General features: G+C 39.0%; 1 protein-coding gene across 6 annotated transcripts in view; it reads left to right on the top strand.

The window, feature by feature from the left end:
* Window positions 1-16,618, top strand: part of POU2F1 (POU class 2 homeobox 1) — a 118,930-nt gene that overhangs the window by 90,692 nt on the left and 11,620 nt on the right. For all 6 annotated transcript variants that reach the window (XM_030471791.1, XM_030471790.1, XM_030471786.1 and 3 more), the window contains 8 exons: window positions 1,865-1,959; window positions 4,308-4,481; window positions 8,206-8,347; window positions 10,448-10,593; window positions 11,464-11,643; window positions 14,255-14,360; window positions 14,750-15,095; window positions 15,864-15,952. In XM_030471791.1, coding sequence (XP_030327651.1) covers window positions 1,865-1,959; window positions 4,308-4,481; window positions 8,206-8,347; window positions 10,448-10,593; window positions 11,464-11,643; window positions 14,255-14,360; window positions 14,750-15,095; window positions 15,864-15,952 — 1,278 coding nt within the window. The remainder of the gene's footprint in view (window positions 1-1,864; window positions 1,960-4,307; window positions 4,482-8,205; window positions 8,348-10,447; window positions 10,594-11,463; window positions 11,644-14,254; window positions 14,361-14,749; window positions 15,096-15,863; window positions 15,953-16,618) is intronic.

The raw sequence follows: 16,618 nt of genomic DNA, 5'->3' as shown, positions 1-16,618 counted from the left end.
TTATTATTGGTTGGCCGCTCTACAATATCAGTGTGATGGCTTGCCCCTTTCTATTTCAAGTTGTCAGTTAAAATTCATTGTCACTAAATGAAGGTCAAAACCTCTTCACTTGGGGGTGATTGTTCGCTAATTAACATTTAGATTTGGGCAGCTGAAGTCATCTTTCAAGCGAACAAATATTTGTGTTGTAAAAAGCACTGTGTAGTAGGGAGCCGTCTTCAAAGTTCCTTAAGCTGCTCCCTTCCCTCGCTGCGGCTTTTCAAAAACACAGCTGGAACATGTTGATTATGTGGTGCAAAGCAAATTTACATAGTTGTCTATACTGTGCTATTATGTTGCATGAGCAGCTGGCTTTATTCTGTGGGTCTTGACATTCGATAGCAATGCATTCTATTTAAAATACATATTTAACACTTTGTTAAAAAAAAAGTAATAGTAATATTACTGTCAGAAGACAATTCTGTAGTTGTGTATCCCTCATCGAGGATACATTTTCTTCTTCCTACCCATGGTAGTCCCTCTTTTCGTGTCTCCTATGGCCTTAACCTTGCATAAAACATCCAGTTTCTCACTCAGTATTTATCAAGTCCTAAATTCCTGTGCCTCCTACCTGTGTTCTACTGAGAGGTAGCTGGTTGTGAGTGGTGTGCTCTGATCAGCCAGCTGATGAGCCAGAAAAGCCCATGTCAAATTCAAAATTACAGAATTTAAGCGGAACTTAGTTGGTGTTCTGTCCTCTGAGTGGCCATAGTGTCCATCTGTTGTTGTTGTGCCATCGTTCTCTCCTGGTTTGAGGAACTTGGTATATTGAAGATGTCTACTAAGCATAGGTTTAATTAGTCAGGTTCTTAAATTAATAAGGGGAAATTGAAAGTCATAGCCAGGAGTTACCTAAAGAATAGCAGTAATATTTTTAACAATAAAATTGAGGGAATTGACTAACTAGGTATATTTTTGTCGAGATCCTTATACCTTAAAAATATATATATTCTCATTTGGAAATGAAAAAATCAGATAGCTTCTAGTTAAACTATATATATGCAAGCTTATATCTCAATTTCCTGGAAGATTTAATAAACCATACAAATGGTAGACTGTAAGAGAATTTATTTTTAGAACGTCAGCATATTGTGTGTATTGGTTGCATCAGTCCCAACTGTTCTTTAATGTTGTCACCTTTCCGTAATAGCACAGGTTTTCATACATTCAGTGTAATGTTTATTCTATTTGTGCAGTTTAAGCAGTGTTCAGTATCTTACCTAAGCTTTAAGTTCTGATTACATTTCCAAAAGATTCCTTCTTTATTTTAGCCAGGAAGTGGTTATCTGGGCTTATTTGGTCTTCTGGCGTGGTCTGCTTAGGTTTGCCAGAGAAAGTTGCCGCCTTGTTAGGCAGCTTGCATGGGGTGATAGGAGAGAAAGAAGGGTGATCAAGGAGCCAAATTTGTGGTTTTGGTTAGTATTTGGTTGTTGGATTTGATCTGATCAGTGTTCAGTTGTGTTTTTTTTATATGGCTCCCAAATTCTTGGTCAACTGTTGCTTACAGGAAGAGGTTTACTCCAAATCTGCAAGCTGAAAGGAGTAATAAATGATTCCTGAACACAGAACTGGGATAACCTAGATCATTGCAAACTCTTTCTGCAGGAGAGACTGATGCAGACTTCTCTTTTTTACCCTTCCATAAATACAAAAGGATTTTGAACAGAAAAGTCCAAAGTCTGAAGATACCTATGCAGGGATGAAATGAAGGCTTGCATCTCAGATTTTGTAACTTTCATTATTTGGCAAGAGCCTTGTTTTATCTCATTTCATGTTTTAGTTTTCTAAAATGACAAGCCGAACCCCCACCCTTTTCTTTTTCCAGGTCTCCTGCAAGCGCAGAATCTCTTAACGCAACTACCTCAGCAAAGCCAAGCCAACCTCCTGCAGTCTCAGCCAAGCATCACCCTTGCCTCGCAGGTCAGGCTTATTTCTACTGTTTATGAGTTACTTTGAGGGGATTTAACTATTGCAAGTGAATGAACCCTTTGTAATAGTTATCAGAGTAGGTATTGCAATTGTAATAGTGAGTTTGTCTTGCTAGATAGATTCAGTGTTGAACTGAAGTATCAGTAACTCTTTTTTGTGTCTTTTTTTGTGGTTTCCACCCTAATGTGCCTCTTTTCATGCATTTAAGGTTCTATATTTTTACTTTTAGCTGAAAATTTCCATGATTGATATCTTGAGTTAATGGCTCGAGAGCATCATTTGATTTCTTGTAAGACTTTTTTGGACAATCTACAAATTTGTGAAATGCAGAAGAGCAAGGAATGGGCTACCTAAAAAGCCCCTAAAGAGGATTACTGACAAGTATCTTTCTTTCTAGAAATTTCAGTGGTAATCTATCTTTATTGTAGCCCAGTTGTTTTGCTATTATTGCGAACTCATTGCCAGTCTTACTAGTTACTTTCTGTGAAAGTGAGGAGATTGTTAAAAATGCATTAAAATATTCTGTTAGATTTTAATGTTAAAATATTAAAGTTCTATGATTAAGCTTTCAGACTGTAAGAAAAGCAATTTTAAGGTTGCATGTGCCTGCAAATTTAGTTTTGCTTCACTCTGGGTTTTACTGTGCAGTTTAGTTACATGACTGCATGCTGTTTTGCAAATACCATGTAATATTGTATGGTATTTTCCTGCCAACTTGGTTACATATAAGAATTTTTTATTCTGTAATAAGATGCCTGAGTCTACCAAAGTCTTAGAAAACTACATTTTCTATTATACTACCTATAGTATTTTTCATGCGCCATGTGGACAATGGAATTTGTCTCAGCTCTGTAGTTCATACCTCAGTTAGCAGCATGACTCCCTACTAAAGATTACACTTGGATTAAAAAAAAAAGTATCAAAACTGCAAAGAGAAAATAAATTGTGTAAAGGGTGTGAAGTCAGTGAAGACATATTGCAGTAATTACCCACTATGTTTAATGTAAATTAAAAAATATTGAAAACCTTTATAGTGTGACACATATATCTGCAATCCTAGAAAGATCATATATGATCACATTATTTCTCGAGAAATGGAATTATAGATCCTGACCTCCCTCTACCATCTGCTGTGCACTGCAAAACACTGTACTAACGCAGAAGAAAAACAACATAAGGAGCTATGTAAAGACTTAGCTGTATATAGGCCATTTCTTTAAGAACAGCCGTTTCTGGACCCTTCCATAGACTTTGCATAGTACTGTAATGTTGCGTAGACTTGAGGCTGTTCTTATTTGCCCTGAAGGAGTCTGTAGTTTCAGAACTGGGCGTAGGATATAAAAGCGTGAAGTCACCTTTATTTAAAAGCCACAGCTGAACTGAGTAGAACTTAACTAGAGTAAATGATTTGTCTCTGCATCTCAGTTCCTCTATGGCATGTAAGAAGGTAGACTTATGCACTCAAAACACGTTTCCGATGTTCCTGTTGCATATAAAGCCTGAACTGTGCAATATCAGATCTTGATTTATTTTGTCCACCTGTGAATATTTTCTATTATGCTCATTTTTTTTCAGATTCTTATTATTGTTGCATAGTAAAATGCACTGGTCTGCCCATGTTCAGGAATAGTGAATCTCACGGAGACTCCGTGGAAAATTAGCCTTTTATATAGAAATAAAATGTGAGCTAAAAGGAATTATTTTATGCAGGTTACATTTACTTAATTTCTTGTATCACCAGTACATTCATCCTTACTGTTGCAAGTATCCACAGAGGGGTTAGAGGTAGACGTAGTTTTTTCTTACAGGAAGAGATGAGTCAGTCACAAGAGATGGCATTCGAGGAAACTTGCCATCTTTGCTGCACCTGTATGTACTCACTGTTCCAAGACTAAATAGGAGACTTGAATCTTTTGGGCTGATGACAATCTGCCACCTCACACAAGCAGTAAATTCAATTTTTAAATGATTAAAAGGGGATGAATGCCAAGCTGTCTATAAATGCTAGAACTGTATCAAGTAAGAGTATTCAGCCTTCTTTTGAGCAGCTTCTGCAGCAAGCGAAAGTTGTTGGTTATCTGCTGCATTGAACATCTCTTTCTTTTCTTTAATTGGTGCTGACAGAGCCCTTAAAAGGCTGTCATACTAATACAGTTTTCTGGATTGTGATTGCTCATTCATGAGAGGAATGTAAATAAATTGCAGGAACTTTCAGATTGCTGGAAATGTCAAATTCATTGATCTTTCTCACAGAAATCTCACTTGTCTTTTTTTGAATTTAATTTTTGCTGGTTATTCTTTTAAGTCTGATTTTCATCTTTTCCTTGCTATCTTAATAGCCAGCAACCCCAACACGCACAATAGCAGCGACCCCCATTCAGCCACTTCCACAGAGCCAGTCAACACCAAAGCGAATTGACACTCCCAGCTTGGAGGAGCCCAGTGACCTTGAGGAGCTTGAGCAGTTTGCCAAGACTTTCAAACAAAGACGGATCAAACTTGGATTCACTCAGGTGAGACTGTGTAACTTAGTGCCTGCCAGTGTGGAATCTGAGGCCTCATCTTTCAAGTCTGGAGGGGAGACTACATTTCCACCTTTTCCTAGGAGAACCTTCTTAAATAGGGTTATGCTCTGGCCTTTGTGTAGGGGATTTCTAAGAAATAACAGAAAAAGCCATACATCCATCTTACTTCCCTGTTGGTTTTAAAGCATAGCCATTTTCCCAGCAGGTACGTGCATTTACCAGTGCCAGATGTCATTGCATGTGCACTATTCATTCTATAGGATGTAAAATGAATGGGACAAAGCACTTTAAAGCTGTCTTCAGAAGTACAAAGTTCCAGAAATCATACAGCACAATCAACTGCTCTGTGTGTTTAAAAAGTGTATCACAACTGTGCAGTTGCTTTGGATGTCAAAGGGTTTTTATCTCTTAAGCTCATTTTTCTATTAAATATCAATGATTTCTGTATTTAACGCTTTTGCTAAGGTTCCTAAACAAAACCTGAAAGGACTGTAACCTTTGAAGTTCTTTCGTTACAGAGGTGAACTGGAGTTGCGGTTTGTTTTGGTTTGTTTAAAAGCTCAGAAATATCCACAGGGCGGGAGAAAAGTAATCTTGAATGTGGTGAAAATGGTTGAATGAGAAATACAATTAAAAGTACAAAGTGCATTTATATGTTCTGTTATTCTGTTGAGGGGAAACGCTGCTTGGATCCAGGAGTCCTTTCTTATTAATATAGAAATTATTTTTTGCCCCTGAAAAATTAAAATATCTGTCCAGGTAAACAATTAATTTTGGCAGGAGTTTGTGGTAAGCATAGGCGTGTTTTTGCTAGAAGAAATAGCTTGCAAAAATCAAAGTAGGTATTTAAAAGTCTGAGCTCAGAGCAGTCAATCCAACATATGTGATTTGTTCTCCCTCCAGAATAAGTAAATCTACTCTAGCTGAAAGTATGTGCTGAAGTCAGATTTATTTTTCTGGCAAAGTCCTAAATGTTCGGAAAATCAGGGTTCATAATGAAAGTTCCTGGTAGCATCTTAATTATAACTCAAGAACAAAATGTTCTTAGTAAAATGAAGTGGATTTTGCTGGCATGTGTGCCTCCTTCCCTCCCTTCTTTCCACTAGAGGGAGGCACAGAAATACAAGTGATGGACACACACAAAGGCTAGAATAGAGCAGAGCAGAATAGAGTAAAATACAATAGCTTCCCTATAGCTTGACTGAGGAGGTTCATGTAGATCTTTAGTTATTATGTTTAATCTGCCCTGCTGTGAGATGATTATAAAGGCTCAACTAGACTTTTAAATTATGGGTTAACCCTACTTTATTGACCCTGTTAAGAATTTTCATGGTGAGGAAAAATGAACACAACTGCTCAGGCTTACATTTCAGTATTTGCTTTTGAGCTTAGAAAAACAGAATCTTGAGAAAGTGATAAAATTGCATTTGAGCATTCCTATCCTGCTCTGAGTTTGTATGTGTAATAATTAGGCAGTTCAAATAACTTCTACCTAATTGCATAATTGGATGATAATTAGAGACCCCTATTACTCTGGTTTCCTATAGCTGAATAAATAGACTGCCTTTCAGAGGATAAAAGAAATGTATTTCCAGTGGTACTGTAAGCTTTCTCAGACTCACGCCACCCCTGCCTTTCAAAAATAATTGTGAGGTTTAGTTTGCATTGCAAACTAATCACTTACTACATTCTGTCTTGTGAACAATGTAACAGGTTTTGAATTTCAGCAGTTCTGTCTCTTCTCCCACCCTGAAAAGTGGGTGATGGATTTAAATCCTTTTGTTTGATTGCTTTCCTTAAAAATATCTCCATGTTTGACGTAGAGACACAATGAGCATGCGGCATCTTAGCATTATTGCAGGTATGTGACTAATTGGTCAGTACAGATTCAAGCTGCATGAGTAAACATTTTAGACAATGTTAGTTTTCTTCCTTTAAAGGTATTATTACCTCTGCTGGTCTGTCTGAGCTTCTTAACAGACCAGTACACACAACAATAATGTACCTTATAATCAGTTTCAGTTCAGTACCAAAGCTTCATTTGACCTACAGAGTAGATCAGATATGTATACAGTGCCTTCATCCTCTGTTCCATCCATCCTTTCAGTGGCCCACCCCTATTTATAAAATTCTCACCCCAATATATAAATTCCTTTGCTTACAGCTGAAATGCTGCCACCTTTTGGCACTGAAAACTCTTGGCAAAGAAACGGTTAACTATTCATTTTAAATCAGACAGCAAATGTTAGTAAGAACAACATAAATACCAGAATTAAATTTAGTTGGGGGACTGGAGCAAATTTCATAACTCTTTCCTGCCAAGACATAAATCAACTTATCTCTAAAATGGTTTACATAGCCAGGTTTTCTTCTTCATAAACCCAGTAGAGCATACATGTTACTTCTCTTGGAATGATTTATGAGTTTTAAAATGCACAGATTCTTGGCATATGGGTAGAGGTATAAATGTGATTTCCCACGTGTTTCCTGTGATTGGAGGGCATACAAACCAATTGTTCTGCTCCTCTTCTAGGAAGGAAATTATTTTCTTTACACAACCTGCACAATTTACTAAGTTTACCAAAGGCTGTTTTCTTCCTTGCTTGTATGTGGCCACTCTGCATGCTGTTAGTATACTTGTATCAAGCTGTGGTTGTGGATCTGACCTAAAAGGAAAGAAAGCAAGCTTTACGCACAATCCGACTAACCCATTTGCAATTAAACTCCACTAACTATGCTCAAGCTTTTCAGTCTCTTCTTCTAGAATTTTCATACTTTTTTGTGTTAAAAAATAAAAATCTAAATTAAACTACTTTAGACCAAATAGCATACTTAAATAATTAATTTTTTTCAAAGGGCAGAACCTTCCAGCTTTAAAGCAAAACAAGAAAACATGATGGTGTTTTTAATGGCCACAATCAAGAATGGATTGATTTTTTTTTTTAAACAAGATTTTCCAAGTGTAAGCTACATAGATGTGTGTATGTGTACATTAGGATAAGCAGAATCTCTGATAGCTAGCTAAAACTGAGTTTTGAAGAGCAACAACAGATTTAGAGACGATCATCTGCCTGTAAATCTCCTGGATAGTTTTTTGACAGATGGGTAGTGATAGTGAAGACTACAGTTAATCATTATTTGAAATGGTTCAACTTCATGTCTGCGTTGAAATGTGTATCTGTGAGGAGAAGTTTGGTTTGAACCTCAGAAGATACTAAAAGTTCAGATAAGAATATTTTCGCATCTCTTTAAATGTGATATATGTTTGCAGACATCTTCTCAGGAGTGTTTTCTTCTAATTTGAGAACATGAATTCACTGCATTTCTGCTTATTTGAACTTTTCTTCTTCAGTGTGAAATATGTAGATACTTAAATCTGCTCCTGGAGAGAGCTTGGCATTCACTTACTTTAAACAACTAAGAAAAAATTTACACGTTTATATTCCGTGGAATGTTCTACTCAGTGATAATGCTCAGAAGACAAAGCATCAGGGATTTCCTGGAAAGAGTTACATGGTTGCACTGACTGAAGCTTGACATTTCTTTGTGATTATTTGCTTTAGCATGAATCTTGGTAGCACTGAGCAAGTTTCTGTGAAACTGAAATCCCATGCAGCAGTGGAGTCACTAAGAGAACTCAAGAATGTGAAAGGATTCCTTGCTTTGGAAGTGCCTATGTTAGTGAATCCCTTTTTTCTCTTTCTTTGTCCAGGGTGATGTTGGGCTCGCTATGGGCAAACTCTATGGAAATGACTTCAGCCAAACTACCATCTCTCGCTTTGAAGCCTTGAACCTCAGCTTTAAGAACATGTGCAAGTTAAAGCCACTTCTGGAAAAGTGGCTCAATGATGCAGGTGAATGAGTCTGTGTATTTCTTCACCAGCCTACCAAAATCAGTAGGATTCTAAAAAACCCCGAAAAACTGCTTCTTTTGTGCCCTTACGGTTTTATGAAGCCACCAATCTTTGTAATTGTCCATGGGGCAAATAAAGGTGTAGGAATAAGTGTCCATACTTCCCTTTTCATGTGCCTGTCCTCATCCAAAACCATTCCAATATGAACTTTCAGAATTGTGTTCTGCAGCCAGCTGAATAATTGCATGGGGTGAGGTATAATATGTGTCATGGTTTTCCTCCTTCATGTGTGTTAATGCATATAACTTCTAAACCTCTTCCAGCTTTCTTTTTCAGATGTGTAGTAGAGGGAGGGTTGCATGGTTTGTTGTTTCAGTAGGCAGATCTTATTGCATTCATCTCCTCCTACACCACTATGTGTGTTCTCTTAAGCTCTCTCCAAGGGTTCTTAAAAGCACCCTCTCTCTCCCCATAGAAGAGTTTTTTGTGGGTTAGGTTTTGCTTTTTAGTTCCAGGATTATTTTTTCCTGGGATATAAGTTATTAATGATGCCAATGTTGGCAGTGTTCTTTTGTTTTCTTTTTTTTCTTCCACCAGCAAAAGGAGCTTGGATGGTGGTGCTAGGCGTTAGGATAGAAAGTGCTTAAGAGTGCTGTCAGCCAGATTTTTCTTCCAAGTATGTATAGTGTAAAACTGATGGATCTGCTGAACAGATGGCAGGGACGGTGTGTGCCCTCCTATTTTTACCAAAGCAAAGAGAGCTTTATGCTGGTGCCTACAGTATTCTCTGAAATTTTGAAAGTAATTGCATGCAGTGTTGAAAATTTGTCCTGCATTGAAACAAGGGAGAGTCATCCTGTTGTGCTGGCAGGGGTTACCTTTAGGTAATCTAGATCTGTGATAGAAAACATGAAGAACTTCACATGTGCACTAGTCCACAGGACAATAGTCCCAAAACCTTCCAGCAACACTGGATGAGTTGCTAGAAGAAATATTTGGATCTGTAAATTTAAGTTAAGGACTGTAAATAGTGTCAGGGTCCTTCACAGCCTGGAAACTGGGAACTGTTGTCTTTGGCACTGATTCAGTTTCATGAAAATCTTTGAGAAAAACATTAAGATGACTTTAAAGCCTACTAAAAGTAGGCAGGAGAAGCATACCAATGATCCTTCCTATTACATTACATTGGAATTTATTGTTACAGAACTTTGTTGTGTGGGATTTTCAGTGTGGAGAGAGCTTTCAGCATGTTTATGGATACCACTACTGAAAAAAAAAAAGAATATTTAAAATGTAGGAAGTAATGAACTGAATGTACTTGCCCATTTAACCCTACAAGAATGGTCTTAGGCATTATGAACTTTGACACCTGCTCATCACCCACAAATGCCAGTGCAGTGAGGGATCTCCAGTCATAATTAATAATTTTGTACCTGCCTGTTGGTTATTTTGCACTAACTGCTACAAAGTAGGGTCAGGTGTGTCCTCTCTTTGCTCTTCTGTGGAGCCAAAAAGCTAGGTTTAGGGGTTGACAGCTACAGACCTGGTGTAGCTAAGGAAGGGGAGCTGCTAGCTGTGTAGGTTGTTTGGTAGAATTGCACAGCACTGAGTATCTGCTAAGATCTCCAGAGAGAAGAGGTTGCACACTGTGAAGCTGGCTATGAACTTCCTCTTGCTCTAGCGTGTTGCAGGGTGGGTAGAAGAAATTTCAGGCTGCTCAGATGTTTTCGTAATTGTCTGTGCCTTACTGCTGTGGCTCATGGGTATCAGTTTCTGCTTTCTTTTCGTGAAACTGTGACTTGCAGTGAATGAGTGTGGGGTGAGGTAAGAGAGACAAACTTTGTATAGGTATTACAAAAGGGATACTGATGGCATACAAGAGCAGAGTGCGCCCTCTGGGCTTACTTGTAGCTTTCAAGTTTTAAGTATGTGTTGTAATTTCCAAGTAGGATGATTAATGCATGTGATCTTCAGAAATTTCTATATATCTGGAATAGGTACAGGGTGGGTTTTAACACACCTTGCACAGGTGAAGAACATTCGTATTAGACTGCACTGCATAAAATAAAATTGCCTGATTTACATTGCTTTCTGTTTCAGAAAACCTCTCATCTGATTCAACTCTCTCCAGCCCAAGTGCCCTGAATTCTCCGGGGCTGGGGAGTGAAGGCTTGAACCGTAGGAGGAAGAAACGCACCAGCATAGAGACCAACATACGTGTGGCCTTAGAGAAGAGTTTCCTGGAGGTCAGTGATCCTGTTGCACTGCGCAGCCTATAAAGAAATGAAGAAACTTTGCTTAACAATCATATCTATTAGAGTGAACCCATTACTGTGCTATTTAGAAAAGTGCTTGTACTAAACAAGGTGGATACAAAGGATGTGCCAAGAAGCACACATCAGTGTCTAATTCACTTTAAAAAGAAACCAACCAAAGGAACGCAAAACCTCTCAAAACACCTAATTAGTTCTTGCAGTTTGCTGACTTTGTGATTTCGCATTCCAAGATGCTGAGCCATAGATCTAATATTGAAATTCTGCATGTCAGAAAGAAGAAAAACAGATTACCCTTTCTGGGGATGGATAAATGGGGTGACAGTCCCAGCATAAATAATGTGAGGTTTTTAGCTGGCCTTATGTTACTCTTGTTAGGCACTTTGTGCAGCTATATGGACAGATAACCTCTGTGAGTAGCCCATTCAATCTACCTGTCTTTCATTATAGGTCTAGACAACTTGGGGTTCATTTGGCTATTGCTATAGGTAATGTCTCCTATTCCTTTTTAAAAGATGATGAAAGAAAGATGTCCTTATCAAGGTCCAGAATTCCTTGAAGGATTAGTTCACAAGTTAGATCCCTTCTCTCAAAAATAAGCATGTGAGCTTAGTCTTCATCACCCATCTCTGAGGAACACAGCTTCCTATTGGTAGAGATGTTCCTGTAACTAGGAAGATGGAGGGCAGAAGTATCTATTATGGTCCATCTCTACTGTACTACTGACCAGATTCTGGGTATAAATGACCCATCTATATTTCTGCCTAGTGAAGAAGTAGCTATTTAATGTAAAACTTCAGAGTGTAATTTCACAGCTTTTCAAGTAGTGTTCCCTTTTCTCAGAACCAAAAGCCTACCTCGGATGAGATCACCATGATAGCTGACCAGCTAAACATGGAGAAGGAGGTGATCCGCGTTTGGTTCTGTAACCGGCGCCAGAAGGAGAAAAGGATCAACCCACCCAGCAGTGGTGGAACCAGCAGCTCGCCCATCAAAGCAATTTTCCCTTGCCCAACCTCACTGGTAAGAATCAAGAAACCGTGCTGACAAAAATCACTGGAAGAGAGAGTTCTACTGTGCTCACTGTGGGAGCTGCACATGCTACACCTTCTGTGTACACCAGGCTTGTTCTCACAAGTGTGTATTTTACTGGCATTTTAAACATCCTACTTGCTTACTGAGAGAGAGAATGCTTACAAATCAGGCACTAGTTGGGCCTTCAGTGTTTAATTTAGTCAGCTTGTGAGTAAATAGTCTGTCTAGCAGATTTGCATTTGGGGTTATTGTTTTGAACATATACCAGATAGTAACTCCGGTTTGTATCTGGACTTTCTCTCTTGCCCAAACTTCTTTTGTAAAATAATAGTAATAAAAAAATGCTCAACAGCTCTACCCCTTCCCTCTTATTTTGGCTGCTCTGGTAAGTAGATGAGCAGCAGTAAAACATATCATTTGGAGACTTAAGTCACACAAATCCAATGATACTGTTGTCACTTTTAGTCAGGAATGATTTGTATAAAAAAAGACGTGGAACAAAGGAACAATTTAGCTAATACTCATGTAATTTATTTCCCACACTTGTATTTGCCTCAGGTAAACACAAACTTCCTGAAAATAAGAGTAACAAAACACATGCATCAAGGTTCCTTCAGCTCCTTTGCTACCAATGTCCATGGAGGTCTGTTTTCATAAATAGAAACAGTAGCTATTAGATTTCATAGTAGCTATGCTAATAGGAATGTGGTGGAATTTATGTAGCCTGTAGCTGTCCTTTTGTAGTATTTATTCCACCCTCATCACTGTAGTAGCTAATATCTTCCAGTACTTCATTAAACCATTAATTTTGGTGCTGTGTCATTCTTTCCCCTCATCCTTGTCTCAGGATGTGTGCATGCAACCTTTTGTTTCAGGGGAAGGGACGTGTTACATGTACTTAGCCTTTTTGTTTATTTTACTTTTTTTCCCAATGGGAAAGCAAGGTTGCATGCCTTGCTACCAAAGCAGAACATAGTGAGATTTATGATAGTCTGGTTTAGTAAGCATGCACATTTACTCGGACTGCAACTTGAGAAAGCTTTGCTACATAAATTTCCCTTTTATTATAAACTGCCATGTATGTAAGAAATGGAGGTGTTGACCACAGTCTCCATTTTTTCAGTGATGTTCCACTAAGCATTTTCATTTATTGTAAGCTTCTCTTAAGGCACTGCTACCACTCAAATGGATGTTCTCGTCCTGCTGCCCCCAGCCTTCACTGGCTATGTGCTTGGTTGATTCCTGTGTCAGCTCTGGAGATTCTGTGTCTGTAGGATGATTGGTCTTAGTTTACTAGTTTGACTGCAAATTAACCACGTGATGAATTTTCAGTATAGCTAGATAACCAGTCTAACTCGTAGCTTGCTAGGGCTCTGAAGCAGAACTGGGGGGGAGCGCTCCTTTTCATGGCAGCTTACTTTTGCATTGGCTGAAGTCAGTCATTTTAACTATGGGGTTAGCTGTATTAATTCTAGGTCATTCACTGCCCTGAAATATGGATTGTGACCTTGGTCTTAACTGTTCAGTAGGCTGATGACAGATACGATGCCTGGGCTGCATTAGAGGGAAGTGTACTATGTATCTAGCTCCTTTTTATTTCATACAGCTATTTGAGATGGGCAGAAAGCTTTTAGATCTGTCCCAGTTGGCCCAGTCTTGTTTAAAATGCATGAAGCATTTGACTTCCTATAAGGATATACAGCATGAGAGATTTCTCTGATAATAAACTTCAGGTAAGAGAGGGGAAAGGAGGAAGGTTTCGGCCTAAATCCTTGGCTATGTTCTCTTGGGCAATTCTAAAGGATTCATTTCTCTCACTGATGTATAACAGCCTTCAAATATTGCTGTTGGACACCATTTCTTGTCCATAAAAAGTACTTTCTCTCCTTATATTTCATTTTTCCTCGTAAGCTAGTTCCTCCAGCTTTAAATCTCTGGTGGGCTTTTTTTTTTTAATCTGTAACGTCTTCAATTTATTGTAGATTTCTTGTAGTCTGTCCACAAGTAAAATCAACTAATGTCATTGGAATGTTTTAAAATTCAGAGATCCTTCCTCTGGCACAAGGAAACTTGTCAAAGTAGAGCTTATAGTTTGGTTGAGTAAAAGTGAAATACTATTCCGCTTACCCATGTAAAAACATGACCCTAAATACCTTTGTTAACACTGGGGCATTTAAATAATTTTATCAGAGAAAGGGATTTGGAGCTGAAAAGATGTTTAAACACGGAAAAAACCCTTGCAGAAATAATATATTCTGTAACTCTTTCTAGGAGAGTGACTCTATTAAAACGAGGTGCTGTCTTTGAGGGGTGGGGGCAGAAAGAGAGGGAGGGCTAACTTGCAGTCCTCAGGCAGTCTAGATGTAATGGATGTATCTCCCTTCAAATACTGAATGATTAAGAATAGATATTGCTGGTAATTAGAGAAGGTACTATGGTTGGTCCACTGAATGATAAAGTAATGGGATGCAGTGTTTTCCCTGGTAGTTTTCGTTGATAACTTCCTCGGCTGAGGATGGGAAAAAAGAAATCTGATTCTAGTAGTTAACTCTTTTTGTCTTTTAACGGTTGAGCAGTTGTATTCTTTTTCGACCTCCAGGTGGCAACCACGCCAAGCCTTGTGACTAGCAGTGCAGCTACAACCCTGACTGTCAATCCTGTGCTCCCTCTGACCAGTCCTGCTGTAACTAGTCTGTCAGTCACAGGTAAGGGCTGATCTCTCTTGTCCCCACGTTAACCTCTACCATTTCACTCTTTCAGACTCTTCAGAAGTTCATTCAGTATTGGTCACTGGTATCCCAGGACACTTGTGATCATTCAGTTGACTTTTCTGGGAATAAAATCACAGGTGATGCTGAAATGACATTTGCTGTATTCCATTGTGAGCTTCTAGAGCTCTTCAGCCTACTGCTGGGGAAGTGTCATTTTGCTGTAGTCTGAGCTTCTCATTTGGACTCTTGGGTGCTTTTTGGTCCTACAGAAATATGTGTTCATCTCCCTTTCAGTTGGATGTACAGTTCAGTTCAGGTGGGTGGTAGTTTCTGTTCAGTCATATCAATGTTTTGTACTGATCTAACCAGAATCAATCTTCTAGGGACATCAGAAACCACCTCCAACAACACGGCAACAGTGATTTCAACAGCACCTCCAGCTTCTTCAGCAGTGACATCACCTTCCCTGAGTCCTTCCCCTTCTGCCTCAGCCTCCGCTTCAGAGGCATCCAGTGCCAGTGAGACCAGCACAACACAGACAACCTCCACTCCCTTGTCCTCCCCTCTTGGGACCAGCCAGGTGATGGTAACGGCATCAGGGTTGCAAACAGCGGCAGCAGCCGCGTTACAAGGAGCTGCACAGTTGCCTGCAAATGCAAGTCTTGCTGCCATGGCTGCTGCAGCAGGACTAAACCCAGGCTTGATGGCATCCTCACAGTTTGCAGCTGGGTAAGGATGAATTTTTCACACCCTTTTAGGTGAGGTGACAGAAGAGGGATAAATGGCTTTTATGTATCACTATTTCCTCGTAGCTCACTTGGTGATTCTAGTGTCATTTATCTCAGATTCTGAAGGTTTACTTATAGATGGTCATTGGCCATTCCCATCAGTGTACACAAATATTGTTTTCATTTTACAGATGGAAAAGCTGTGTTGCAGCAGTGTTGTTATTTGATAAGTCATCCATCCCACTGCAGAGCTTAACTTAAGAGATGCAGCTTACCGCTGAGTCATAGATTCTGTTCTACTAATTGTAAAGTGGAGAGCTAGCCTAGGCCCACTTCCCACCTCTGTGCTCATTTCTTCATCGTGAGCAAGAAGCTGTAAAAGATGCGTGATGCTGCATTGTTGAAGTTTTAGCTTTAAAAATGTTGCTCTGAGAGGTGACTGTATCTTGAATTCCTTTTGATTTACGTCTTTCTTATCTGAATTTGGGAGATGACAATAGCTCTCTAATGAGTGGCAGTTTCCTCCAAATACAAGAATATTTTACAGCAACAAACAGTACAAGTCATTTATTTGCAGTGCCTGTGCTTAAGGCATGTCACTAAGCACACATCTGAAAGGCAACGTCTATTCAAGGCATCATCTGTCCCTCCTCCCTCCCCTTTTTTTTAAGAAAAGACGATGGTGTACTTCTGAACAGTGACAGCCTTTCCTTAAAAGTAACACTCCTTCCTTTTGTCTTTGTTTCTCCGTCGATCTTGCTTCCTGTAGAGGTGCCTTACTCAGTCTCAATCCAGGGACATTAGGTGGTGCTCTCAGCCCGGCCCTGATGAGCAACAGTACACTGGCAACTATTCAAGGTCAGTAGCGTTCCTTGTAATGCATCTCTGTCATACAACTTCAGTTTACGAGGCTTTTTTTTTCCCTACCAGAAAAGAACACTGACTCCTCAGCAGTGGACATAAATGTTTTAGGAGTAAAGGTTTTACAAAATTCAAATGTGCAAATACATTTTATGTATCACAGAGGTAAGAGCAGGTACAACTTCAGAGTGGGGATTAGAACTGTGTATGATCTTGTAGTGATTTACACAAGCCATTTTAAGATACTGAATGTGATCTGGAATTTATTTTGTTATCCTTCTCTCTTTGGCATGTATCTGCAGTAGGTTAGAGATTTGCTTTTTATAGCTCTTCCAGCATAAGCTGGAGCAGAGTTGTGTTGTGTTGAGGTCTGTTAGGAGGGCAGTTCTGAGCAAGACTTGACCCTGAATACTTGTCCTCATTTGTATTTAAAAAGAACCCACAACAAACAACCTACTTCCTAAAGTCTTTATGTATAACTTTAAATCCATAAATTCTCATTAAGAGGAGTAAAGATTTACTTTGGAAGTGCCACACAGCAAGAGTTGTTCTCAGTTCGTAGTTTGTCATCTGTAAAAACTAGATAGTGCAAGTACCTAAAGAGCTAGCTAACCTATATATTCAAATATCATCTAAACTAGCTTAACAAATCTTGTTTCCAGG

The sequence above is a fragment of the Strigops habroptila genome, chromosome 2 (genome assembly GCF_004027225.2).
Source record: "Strigops habroptila isolate Jane chromosome 2, bStrHab1.2.pri, whole genome shotgun sequence".
NCBI lineage: Eukaryota > Metazoa > Chordata > Aves > Psittaciformes > Psittacidae > Strigops > Strigops habroptila.
This window is presented reverse-complemented; position numbering and strand designations above follow the sequence as displayed.